Raw genomic sequence first — 13,608 nt, forward strand, 5'->3', positions numbered from 1 at the left:
GAAATGCAAATCAAAACCACAAGAGACTTTACATGTACTAAGATGGTGATTAATAATAATAACAACAATAATAATAGTAAATAATTGGAAAATAAGTTTTGGTAAGGATGTGGAGAAATTAGAACGCTTATACATTGCTGGTGGGATTGTAAACTGGTACAGCCACTGTGGAAAAAACTATTTAGTGATCCCTCAAAAAATTAAGTACAACATTACCATATGATCCACCAATTTCATTCCTGGGTATATACCCAGAAAAATTGAAAACAATACTTGTACAAAAGTCTTCATAATAGAACTATTTGCAAAAGCCAAAAGGTGGAAACAACACAAATGTCCATCAGTAGATGAGTGGATAAATAAATATGGTACACACATACAATGGAATCTTATTCAGCAATAAAAAGGAATAAAGTACTGATACACGATACAATATGAATAAACATTGAAAACATTGTACTAAGTGAAAGAAGTCAGACATAAAAAGTCACATGTTGCATGATTTCATTTATATGAAATATTCAGAATAGGTAAACCCATTGAGCCAGAAAGTGGATTGGTGTTTGAAGAGGGATAGGGGGAAGGAGAAATGAGAACTGATTGTTTAATGGGTACAAGGTTTCCTTTTGGGGTGACTAAGTGTTTTGGAGCAATAGAAGTGGTGGTTGCCCAACATTGTGAATTTACTAAATGTCACTGAATTGTACATTTTAATATTATTATTTTGTTTTGTGAATTTCACCTTAATGAAAAAAAAGAAAGACAAAAATTTTGTGTGCACACGGAGACACAACTGAGGCTAGATCTGTAGTGGGAGGCTGAAAACTGGGAGGTGTGGAAGGCTGGCAGTCCAGTGGGCACAGACCACAGATTCTGAGAGGTGGAAAGACACAGTTGTCCTTGAGGATAGTGACAAAATATAAACAACTCTCTGCCTATGGTGAGCAACAATAAACATTTGAAGGTGTGGATGGTTAGTAAGAAGTAGATAATGCTCCTCAGGGGAAGGGGAGTCATTGGATTACAATCTTTTAGCAGAAGAGCCTGTAAGTTTTTGACTCAAAACGTCAGAATCATTTGGTTGGCCCATGTGTATTGGCTGTACATATATTTCCTACTACTGTTCTCTCTTCAGCATCAGAATACATGTATCTGCTTCTTGCAAACACACTTGAAGAATTTGTTCTTATTTCTCCATCCCTCCAACTCCACTGTGACTAAAGTCTCATGAGTATGGTTCATGAAGCAGGATTGGGGTTGCCTGGGAGCTTGTTATAAATGCAGAATCTTAGTCTCCATTCCAGAATCAGCATTATAATAAGATTCCCTAATACTTTGTATTCATATTAACATTTGATAAGTAAGTTCCCACCTATAAAGAATAAAACGGAGAAGCAAATGAGATTCATTTTCTCCAGGGCATGATAATGTCTGATTTCAGTTATACCAGTTGGGGATTATTTCTTAGCATGGTTTATCTTTTCAGATACATTTCTTCGAAGGAAAAAGTTATGGTGTCCAGCCCCTTGAAAGAATGTAGGCTGGCATGAGTCATCTTCCTTCATGCTTGTTTTCAAGATTGATTTTATTTGTGCCATACTCTTGTCACAGTGGTTTTTTCCCCTTCCTTAATCACTCCAAACTCTTCCCTGCACCAGGGCCTTTGCACATGTAATTCCCACTGCTTTGAATGCTTCTTCATTAGACTCCTCCCCGTTTGATTCCTCATACTCTTTAAATATCAGAGGAGATGCTACTTTTCCAGAAAATCCATTCCACATCACCTCATCCAAAGCAGATCCTCTTGTTTTTCTCTCCAATGGTACTGAAACCAAGAAGGACACTGTGGGGACTCCTGGGCATGGAAGGCTTTATGTTCCCCATTTCTTGTTTGTAGGGAATAGACTCCAGCCTCCATGACCTTCCCTGAGTTCCGAAGGGCAGATTAGAACAGTTGCTAATCAGGGAAGAGAGGGGATGCAGAGACGAGAGAGGAGCAGCCAAGAAACAATAGTGCAGCCTTGGGGCAGGGTCCTGGTTCTGCCTCAAGGGATACACAACAATATCTTTGAGCTGCTCTACAGAACTAAAACCCAACAAATGGAAGATATCAGCATTCTTCATTCCAGATTAAAGGAACCAGAGAACTCTTCAAGAAGACCACCTGAGGCCAGATTAAAGGAACCATAGAAACTCATCAGATTACCTGAGACCAAATTAAAGGAGTGCAGGTCCTGCACACACCCTAATCTTGTCAGCAACCCCAACCTTGAACCGTTGCTATAAAACTCCTCACCAAATTCTCCCAGGTTGGGACACACAGATTTTGAGGACAGGAGCCCGCTGTGTCTCCCTTGTCTGGCAAAGCAATAAAGCTATACTTTTCAATTTCACCCAAAACTCTGTCTCTGAGATTCAATTCAGCACCAGTGTACAGAAGCCAAGTTTTCGGCATCAGTACCCTGCTTATTTTCTTCCTAGCATCACAGTTTATAATTATATATACATTTATGTGAATATATAACTGTGTATAAACTAACTAGCAGAGTAAAGTGGTTATGAACACAGACTCTGGAGCCAGGCTCCCTGATTTCTAACCCTGGCAATCACTGCTTTCCTCCTGGGCCTCAGAACACCTGCAAAACACATTCAAGTATGTTTCTTTTCTGCACCATCCCCACTTCCCCCATAACAGTGTGACATTAAGCAAGTTAGTTAAGTGTTGTATGCCTTCTTTCCTCTTCCTTAAAGTGAGGATAGTGTATATTTCATAGGGCCCTTATGAGAAGTATAGATGGGAATGAGGAGAAGCAGGGAAATTTTAACCTGAGGACATTCAGAATATTTAATTCTAGAGATGGGTTCAATTTTGCAAGGAGGCAAAGACATGGGTCTCTGCTCCTACTCTGGGGAGTGGCTCTTGAATGTGTAAGTGAATTCTCCCTCTTTCTGCATCTTATACATATTTCCCAAGTTTCTGTCCTCCTTACACTTTTCTCCTTAACTTCATTTATTACTTCTATGCTGTGACTTCTAAGCTTCCAGCCTCAGCTCTACCTCCAGTCCTAAATTTCCGGCTGCTTTCAGGAAATCTTCTCATGGATATCACACTAACATCTTAAAATTAGTAGCTCCAAAATTGAAATCACCTTCTCTTCATGCCTGCTCCCTCATCCCCGCAACTTTGTAAGCTTCTTTGGCTACTCTGAAATTTCACCCCCCCCCCCAATATTTCATATCACCTTTCCCTGCTTGATTTATTTCATTCTTATCATTTATCACTATCAAATATACTATTTCACTTATTTATCTTGTTTATAGTTTGTCTCCCCTGTTAAAAAGTTAACTCCACGAGAGCAGGAATTTTTGCCTCCTTTGTTTATGGTGTATCCCCAGGAACTAGAACAGTGCCAGACATCCAGTAGGTGCTCAATGAATATTTATTGGATGACAGTGAAGTCTCTTCCCCCCTAATTCCCATTGCCAGTTAATCTAGTTAATTCTACCTCTATGGTGATTTTTGCTTCTGTCCTTCTTTCTCTTGTGCTGCTACCGTGTTTATTCAGCTGTCACTGTTCCTCAAAAATATTGCAAGAGCTTGCCACCTACTGGCTAATGAGATTTGGGCAAGTTATTTAAAAAGGGTGTAATAATAGTATAGATTCATAGAACTGTCATAAGGCTTTTGTATATGATGTATGTACAGCATTTGACCCAGTTCCTGGAACAGTATGAACCCTCAGTGAATATTAACTATTTTTATCTGCTACCCTGGGCTAGTTCTGGGCTAGCTTTCCTGTTTCGTCTTCTGCCCCATCCTATGCTTTGGCCCCAGTTGACCACTTGTGGTTCTCCAAACCTGACATGAACCTTCATGCTTTCCACGGAATGGACAGCAGGGAATGAGAAGCAGGCAGGATCAGAGAATTCCTTTCCGTCTGCCAAATTAGGTACTGCTGGACTAGATAGCTCCTGACTTGCATCAAAGGAAAGGAAAGCTGGAGAACGCTTTTTATCACAGTAAGCAAAAACTGAGAGGACTATTTCTCGTGTTTTAGTTGGGTTCAGAAATTTCGGCTAAGCTGAACCATAGAGTTTCAATATTTCCAATGAAGATCGTGAGGCTCAGGAAGAACATGTAACCTACCTGTGATACCACAGTAAGATAGTAGCTAATTTGGTAAGAAGGCTTCTTTTCTTAACTTTAGGTCTCTTTATTCCACAACATGCTGGTCATAAACCCCAAACAGCCTTGTCTCATAAAAACACATTTCCCATGCCCCAGCAGATAATTCACTTAAATGAAAACACAGTTGAAGCTGTTAACTCTGAACCATCTCAGGCCATAAGCTTTTAGGTTGAGAGGCAATGGCAGTTCATCAGGCACCACTGTGAGCCCCACCGGATCCCTTGGCAGAGAGACAGACACCTATAAATAGGTGATTTAGATTGAGCAAGCTGCACAAAACCAGGAGTGACTCATGACTACATGGGTTCACTTCAGCATTTACCTGGGCCAAGGCAGAAGACAAGCGTGAGAAACTGGAACAGCCAGATCATGCTCTTAGCAGTGGAGAATGGTGCTGGAGACCTCAAGGCAGTCAATGTTCTTGGCATTCTCTCACAAACTGAAAGTGCTTCTACCGAAATTGCTCTCTTCCTCTCAGAGGCGTGGCAAGGCCTCCTTCCCACATACAAAGAGTCCCAGTTTTATTTTATTACTCTATTTACTTCTTTTCTGAGCAAAGTGCAAAAATCTTGTGTGTGTTGTGAATTGGAATTTTCACTATCTATATCCTTTTCTCTTTCTATTTTTTATGGTAGTAAAACAACCTAAATTACGTGTTGTGGTTATGCAACCTAAAATTTACTGGGTTCTTTTTTTTTGAATTTTTGAAATTTATTTAATTTATTTTTTTTATACAGCAGGTTCTTATTAGTTATTCATTTTACACATATTAGTGTATATATGTCAATCCCAATCTCCCAATTAATCACACCCCCACCCCCACCCCCCTGTCACTTTCTCCCCTTGGTGTCCATATGTTTGTTCTCTACATCTGTGCCTCTATTTCTGCCCTGCAAACCGGTTCATCTGTACCATTTTTCTAGGTTCCACATATATGCGTTAATATACGATATTTATTCTTCTCTTTCTAACTTACTTCACTCTGTATGACAGTCTCTAGATCCATCCACGTCTCTACAAATCACCAAATTTCGTTCCTTTTTATGGCTGAGTAATAGTCCATTGTATATATGTATCACATCTTCATTATCCATTCATCCGTCGATGGACATTTAGGTTGCTTCCATGACCTGGCTATTGTAAATAGAGCTGCAATGAACATTGGGGTGCATGTGTCTTTTTGAATTATGGTTTTCTCAGGGTATATGCCCAGTAGTAGGATTGCTGGGTCATATGGTAGTTCTATTTTTAGTTTTTTGAGGAACCTCCATACTGTTCTCCATAGTGGCTGTATCAGTTTACATTCCCACCAACAGTGCAAGAGGGTTACCTTTTCTCCACACCCTCTCCAGCATTTATTGTTTGTAGATTTTTTGATGATAGCCATCCTGACCGGTGTGAGGTGATACCACATTGTAGTTTTGATTTGCATTTCTCTAATGATTAGTGATGTTGAGCATCCTTTCATGTGTTTGTTGGCAATCTGTATACCTTCCTTGGAGAAATGTCTACTTAGATCTTCTGCCCATTTTTGGATTGGGTTGTTTGTTTTTTTGATATTGAGCTGCATGAGCTGCTTGTATATTTTGGAGATTAATCCTTTGTCAGTTGCTTCATTTGCATATATTTTCTCCCATTCTGAGGGTTGTCTTTTGGTCTTGTTTATGGTTTCCTTTGCTGTGCAAAAGCTTTTAAGTTTCATTAGGTCCCATTTGTTTATTTTTGTTTTTATTTCCATTTCTCTAGGAGGTGGGTCAAAAAGGATCTTGCTGTGGTTTATGTAATAGAGTGTTCTGCCTATGTTTACCTCTAAGAGTTTGATAGTGTCTGGCCTTACATTTAGGTATTTAATCCATTTTGAGTTTATTTTTGTGTATGGTGTTAGGGAGTGTTCTAATTTCATTCTTTTACATGTAACTGTCTGGTTTTCCCAGCACCACTTATTGAAGAGGCTGTCTTTTCTCCATTGTATATTCTTGCCTCCTTTATCAAAGATAAGGTGACCATATGTGGCAGGCAGATTCTTAACCACTGTGCCACCAGGGAAGTTCCTGATAGTATGGTTTGATGCACAAAAGTTTTTCATTTTAATGAAGGCTGGTTTAATTGTTTTTTCTTTTGTTTCCTATGCTTTTGGTGTCATATTCAAGAAATCGTTGCTAAATCCAATGTAATGAAGATTTTCCCCTGTGTTTCCTCTAAGAGTTTTATAGTCTTAGTTTTTGTATTTATCTCTTTGATACATTTGAGTTATTTTTCTATATCATTTAAGGCAAGGTTCACCTTCATTCTTTTGCATGAGGATATCTAACTTTCACAGTACCATTTGTTGAAAAGGCTGTCCTTTCCCTATTGAATGTTCTTGGCATCCTTGTCAAAAATCATTTGGCCATATATTTGAGGGTTTATATCTGGTCTCCTCTGTTTTATTCCACAGCACCCTGTGTCTGTCTTATGCCCCTGCCACACTGGTTTTTTTTTTTTTTTAATTAATTAATTTTTTTAAAATTTATGGCTGTGTTGGGTCTTCGTTTCTGTGCGAGGGCTTTCTCTAGTTGTGGCAAGCGGGGGCCACTCTTCATCGCGGTGTGCGGGCCTCTCACTATCGTGGCCTCTCTTGTTGAGGAGCACAGGCTCCAGACGCGCAGGCTCAGTAGTTGTGTCTCATGGGTCTAGTTGCTCCACGGCATGTGGGATCTTCCCAGATCAGGGCTCGAACCCGTGTCCCCCGCATCAGCAGGCAGATTCTCAACCACTGCGCCACCAGGGAAGCCCCTGCCACACTGTTTTGATTACTGTAGCTTTGTAGTAAGTTTTGAAATCAGAAAGTGTGAACCCTCTAACTTTGTTCCTTTTCAGGATTGTTTTGGTCATTCAGGGTTGAATTAAATCAAATACATTTTTTGGAATCTCTCCAGATGATTATTTTTTCCCTCCCCTTTAATGTGTTTAAAGAAAACCTTGCAATAAAAGATTTCTTTTGCAAAATATATTCAAAGTCTCAAAAGAGAAAAATCTGCCACCTAGAATACTCTACCCAGCAAGACTATCATTTAAAATAAGTGGAGAAATAAAGAATTTCTCAGAAAAACAAAAACTAAAAGAATACAGCAATACTAAACCTATCCTAAAAGAAATATTGAAAGGTCATCTCTAAATAGAAAAGAAGCAAGAAGAAATAAGAAGGAGTAAATCCAACTGGAAAGTAAATCACTTAAATTACCCAGTATACAGATAGAAAAGAAAAAAAAAACTTATTTGTGAAAGCAATGGTAAACACAAGGAACAGCCAAAGGATAAACATGAAGATGTAAAAAGAGACATCAAAATCATAAAGTGTGGGGAAGGAGAGTAAGAAAATCCAGATTCTTTTTTTTAATTTATTTTTTAAATTTTATTTATTTTATTTATTTTTACTTTTTTGGGCTGTGTCGGGTCTTTGTTGCTGCATGCAGGCTTTCTCTAGTTGCAGCGAGCAGGGACTACTCTTCATTGCAGTGCGCAGGCTCCTCATTGTGGTGGCTTCTCTTGTTGCGGAGCATGGACTCTAGGCATGCAGGCTCAGTAGTTGTGGCTTGCGGGCTCTAGAGCACAGGCTCAGTAGTTGTGGCACACGGATGTAGTTGCTCTGTGGCATGTGGGATCTTCCCGGACCAGGGCTTGAACCCATGTCCCCTGCATTGGCAGGCAGATTCTTAACCACTGCGCCACCAGGGAAGCCCTCTTTTTCCTTTTTTTTAGAATGTGTTTGAGTCTATATTACTATCAGTCTAAAGCAAGGAGATATAGGAAGGGGTTAACATATTGGAAAAACAGGGTAACCACAAATAAAAAACTTACAAGAGTCACAAAAACCTAAAAGAAGAGAACACAAGCATAAAATAAAAGGAAATCATCAAACCACAAAAAGAAAAAAGAAAGGAACAAAGAAGAAATAAAGAATCAACTGGAAAACAAGGTTTGAAATGGCAATAAATACATATATAATCAATAATTACTTTAAATGTCAATGGACTGAATAGTCCAATCAAAAGAGATAGAGTGGCAGGCTGGATTTAAAAGACAAGAGCTTACACTATGCTGCCTACAAGAGACCCACTTTAGGGAAAAGGGCACACATAGATTGAAAGTGAGGGGATGGAAAAAGATATTTCATGCAGGGACTTCCCTGGTGGTGCAGTAGTTAAGAATCTGCCTACCAATGAAGGGGACATGGGTTTGATCCCTGCTCTGGGAAGATCTCACATGCCACGGATCAACTAAGCCTGTGCACCACAACTACTGAGCCTGTGCTCTAGGGCCCATGTGCCACAACTACTGAGCCCACATGCTGCAACTACTGAAGCCCGCACGCCTAGAGCCCATGCTCCACAACAAGAGAAGCCACCACAATAAGAAGCCTGCACACCACAACAAAGAGTAACCCCCATTTGCCACAACTAGAGAAAGCCCACATGCAGCAATGAAGACCTAATGCAGCCAAAAAAAAAAAAGTTATTTCATGCAAATGGACATGACAAGGAAGTGGGAGTTGCAATACTCATATCAGACAAAATAGTCTTTAAAGCAAAGGCTATAAAGAAAGATAAAGAAGTACACTATATAATGATAAAAGAATCAATACAAGAAGAGACTTTTACACTCATCAACATATATGCACCTAATATAGGAAGACCCAAATACATAAAACAAATACTAACAGACATAAATGGAGAAATCGATAGGAATACAAAAATACTAAGAGACGTTAACACCCCACTCAAATCAATGGACAGATCTTCCAGACAGAGAACCAATGAGGCAACAGAGGTCCTAAATGATACAATAGAACAGTTAGACTTAATTGATATTTTCAGGGCACTACATCCAAAAAAACCACAGAATATACATTCTTTTCAAGTGCACATGGAACATTCTCTAGAATCGACCACATCCTAGGGCACAAAACTAACTTTAAGAAATTTAATAGTATAGAAATTATTTCAAGCATCTTCTCTGACCACAATGACATGAAACTAGAAATCAACCACAGGAAAAGAAATGAGAAAAAAAATGATTATATGGAGACTAAATAACATGATACTAAAAAACCAATGGGTCAATGAGGAAGTCACAAAGGAAATTAGAAAATACCTTGAGACAAATGACAATGAAAACATAACCTACAAAATCTATGGGATGCAGCAAAAACGTTTCTTAGAGGGATGTTCATAGCGATACAGACTTTCATCAAAAGGAAGAAAAATTTCAAATGAACAACCTAACTCACCACCTAAAAGAATTAGAAAAAGAAGAACAAAACCTAAAGTCAGCAGAAGGAAGGAAATAATAAAGATCAGGGAGAAAATAAATAAATAGAGATTTAAAAAAAACAATAGAAAAAAGCAACAAAACCAAGAGCTGGTTCTTTGAAAGCAAAAACAAAATTAACAAATCCCTGGCCAGGCTCACCAAGAAGAAAAGAGAGAGAACCCAAATAAACAAAATAAGAAATGAAAAAGGAGAAAGCTCAACTGATACCACAGGAATTAAAAAAAAAAGAGAATACTATGAACAATTATATGCCAACAAATTTGACAACCTAGAAGAAATGGACAACTTCCTAGAAACATACAGCCCAGCAAAACTGAATCAAGAAGAAATAGATAATTTGAACAGACCTATCACTAGAAGTGAAATAGAATCTGTAATAAAAAAACTTCCTACAAACAAAAGTCCAGGATCAGATGGCTTCACAAGTGAATTCTACCAAACATACAAAGAACTTATACTGATTCTTCTCAAATTCTTCCAAAAGACTGAAGAGGAGGGAACACTCCCAAAGACATCCTATGAAGCCACCATCACCCTGATACCAAAACCAGACAAAGACACCATGGAAAAAGAAAATTACAGGTCAGTATCTTTGATGAATATAGATGTAAAAATTCTCAACAAAATGTTAGCAAACTGAATCCAGCAACACATAAAAATGGTCATATACCACGACCAAGTGGGATTCATCCCAGGTTCACAAGGATGGTTCAACATATGCAAATCAATCAATCAATGTAATACACCACATTAACAAGAGAAAAGTCAAAAGCCACATGATCATCTCAATAGATGCAGAAACAGCATTTGACAGAATTCAACATCAATTCATGTAAAAAAACTCTTAGCAAAGTGGGAATATAGGGAACATATCTCAAGATAATAAAAGCCATTTATGACAAACCCACAGCCAATATAATACTCAATGGTGAGAAGTTGAAAGCCTTCCTTCCTGCTAAAATCTGGAACAAGACAAGGATGCCCACTCTCACCACTTCTCTTCAACATAGTATTGGAAATCCCAGTCACAGCAATCAGACAGGAAAAAGAAAAGTTATCCAAATTGGAAGGGAAGAGGTAAAATTGTCACTATATGCAAATGACATGATATTATATATAGAAAACCTAGGGACTCCACGCAAAAACTACTAGATCTAATAAATGAATTCAGCAAAGTAGGAGGGTAGAAGATTAACATTCAGAAATCAGTTGCATTCCTTTACACTAACAACGAAATATTAGAAAGGGAATGCAAAAAAAGATACTTTTTAAAATTGCACCAAAGAAAGATAAATACCTGGAGTAAACCTGACCAAGGAGGTGAAATATTTATATGCTGAGTACTCTAAAACATTAATAAAGGAAATAAAAGAGGACTCAAAGAAATGGAAAGATATCCCATGCTCTTGGATTGGAAGAATTAATATTGTTAAAATGGCAATACTACCCAAAGCAATCTACAGATTTAATGTGATCCCTATCAAATTACCCATGACATTTTTTCATAGAACTAGAACAAATAATCCAAAAATTTATATGGAACCATAAAAGACCGAGAATTAACAGAGCAATCCTGAGGAAAAAAAAAAACAAAGCAGGAGGCATAACTCTCCCAGACTTCAGACAATACTGCAAAGCTACAGTAATCAAAACAGTGTGATATTGGTACAAAAACAGGCATATGGATCAATGGAACAGAGCAGAGAGCCCAGAAATAAACCCACACACCTACAATCAATTAATCTTCAACAAAGGAGGCAAGAATATAAAATGGGGAAAAGACAGTTTCTTCAGCAAGTGGTGCTGGGAAAGTTGGACAGCTTCATGTAAATCAATGAAGTTAGAACACACCCTCACACCATGCACAAAAATAAACTCAAATGGCTTAAAGACTTAAACATAAGACATAACACCATAAAACTCCTAGAAAAAAGCATAGGCAAAACATTCTCTGACACAACCTGTACCAATGTTTTCTTAGGCCAGTCTCCCAAGGCAGTAGAAATAAAAGTAAAAATAAACAAATAGGACCCAACCAAACTTACAAGCTTTTGCACAGCAGACCATAAAAACAAACAAAAAACCAAACAAAAAACAAAAGACAACCTACGGAATAGATGGGAGAAAATATTTGCAAATGATACCATGGACAAGAGCATAATCTCCAAAATATACAAACAGCTCATACAACTCAACAACAAAAAAACAAACAACCCAATCGAAAAATGGACAGAAGACCTTAATAGACATTTCTCCAAAGAAGACACACAGATGGCCAGTAGGCACATGAAAAGATGCTCAACATCACTAATTATTAAAGAAATGCAACTCAAAACTACAGTGAGGTACCACCTCACACCAGTCAGAATGGCTGTCATTAAAAAGTCTACAAATAACAAATGCTAGAGAAGGTGTGGAGAAAAGGGAACCCACCTACACTGTTGGTGGGAATGTAAGTTGGTACAGTCACTATGGAAAACATTATGGAGGTTCCTCAGAAAACTAAAAATAGAATTATCATATGATCCAGCAATCCCACTCCTGGGCATATACCTGGACAAAACTATAATTCAAAAAGATACATGCACCCCTATGTTCATAGCAGCACTATTCACAATAGCCAAAACATGGAGACAACCTAAATGTCCATCGACAGATGAATGGATAAAGAAGATGTGGTACATATATACAATGGAATTCTACTCAGCCCTAAAAAAGAACAAAATAATGCCATTTACAGCAACATGGATGCATCTAGATCTTATTATACTAAGTGAAGTAAGTCAGAAAGAGAAAGACAAACACCATATGATATCACTTATATGTGGAATCTAAAATATGGCACAAATGAACCTATCTACAAAACAGAAACAGACTCATAGCCATAGAGAACAGACTTGTGGTTGCCAAGGGGGAGTGGGGAGGGAGAGAGATGGACTGGGAGTTTGGGGTTGGTAGATGAAAACCGTTACATTTAAGATGGATAAACAACAAGGTCCTAATATATAGCACAGGGAACTATATTCAATATCCTATGATAAACCATAATGGAAAAGAATATAAAAAAAGAATGTCTACATGAGATTGGCACAACATTGTAAATCAACTATACTTCAATAAAAATTTTTTAAAAAAGATTTCTTGGGCTTCCCTGGTGGCACAGTGGTTGAGAGCCTGCCTGCCAGTGCAGGGGACACGGGTTCTAGCCCTGGTCTGGGGGGATCCCACATGCCGCGGAGCAACTGGGCCCGTGAGCCACAGCTGCTGAGCCTGCGCGTCTGGAGCCTGTGCTCCGCAACAAGAGAGGCCGCGATGGTGAGAGGCCCGCGCACCGCGATGAGGAGTGGCCCCCGCTCGCCGCAACTAGAGAAAGCCCTCGCACAGAAACGAAGACCCAACACAGCCATAAATAAATATATAAATAAATAAATTAATTAATTAAAAAAAAAAAGATTTCTTAAAGATAAATCATTTCTGCATTCTGGAGAGAACCCCTACTTGATTGCAATTTTTTCCTTTTAATTCCTTGCTTGGTTCAATTTACTAAAATTTGAATTAAGATTTTTAACATTCATATTAATAAGTGAGACTGATCAATATCAGGAATTGACAAATTTTTTTCCGTAAAGGTCAAGATAGTGAATATTTTTAGACTTTGGGGGCTGTACAGTCTCCACTGCAACTATTCAACTTTGCTGTTGTAGCATGAAAGCAGCCCCAGTCAATATGTAAATAAATGAGTATTGGGAGTGTTCCAGCAAAATTTTATTTATTAACACTGAAATTTGAATTTCATATAATTTTTGCATGTCACCAAATATTATTCTTATTTTGAGTTTTTCCAACTTTTAAAAATTGTAGAAACTATTCTTAACCCACGACCTATATAAAAACACTTGGAAGACTGGATTTGTCCACAGGATGTAGTTTGCTGATCCCTGGTCTATATTTTTCTATTTTGGGAATCATCCTCATCTAGTTTGGAATCAGTGCTATATTAATAGTGCTCAATGAATTTTGAAATTTTCCAGTATTTTTTACACTTTGGAACAGTTAAAATTACATAGAAATTATCCTTTCATTGAAGGTGGTGGAGCTAGCTCATA

General features: G+C 38.1%; 1 protein-coding gene across 1 annotated transcript in view; it reads right to left on the minus strand.

Moving 5' to 3' along the window:
- The window catches only part of SLAMF6 (SLAM family member 6), a 30,633-nt gene extending 26,016 nt beyond the window's left edge, over window positions 1-4,617 (minus strand). Inside the window, exon 1 of the mRNA XM_068538310.1 lies at window positions 4,512-4,617. Coding sequence (XP_068394411.1) covers window positions 4,512-4,617 — 106 coding nt within the window. The remainder of the gene's footprint in view (window positions 1-4,511) is intronic.
- Between the last annotated feature and the right edge of the window lie 8,991 nt (window positions 4,618-13,608).

This window comes from Eschrichtius robustus, chromosome 3 (assembly GCF_028021215.1).
Source record: "Eschrichtius robustus isolate mEscRob2 chromosome 3, mEscRob2.pri, whole genome shotgun sequence".
Classification (NCBI taxonomy): Eukaryota; Metazoa; Chordata; class Mammalia; order Artiodactyla; family Eschrichtiidae; genus Eschrichtius; species Eschrichtius robustus.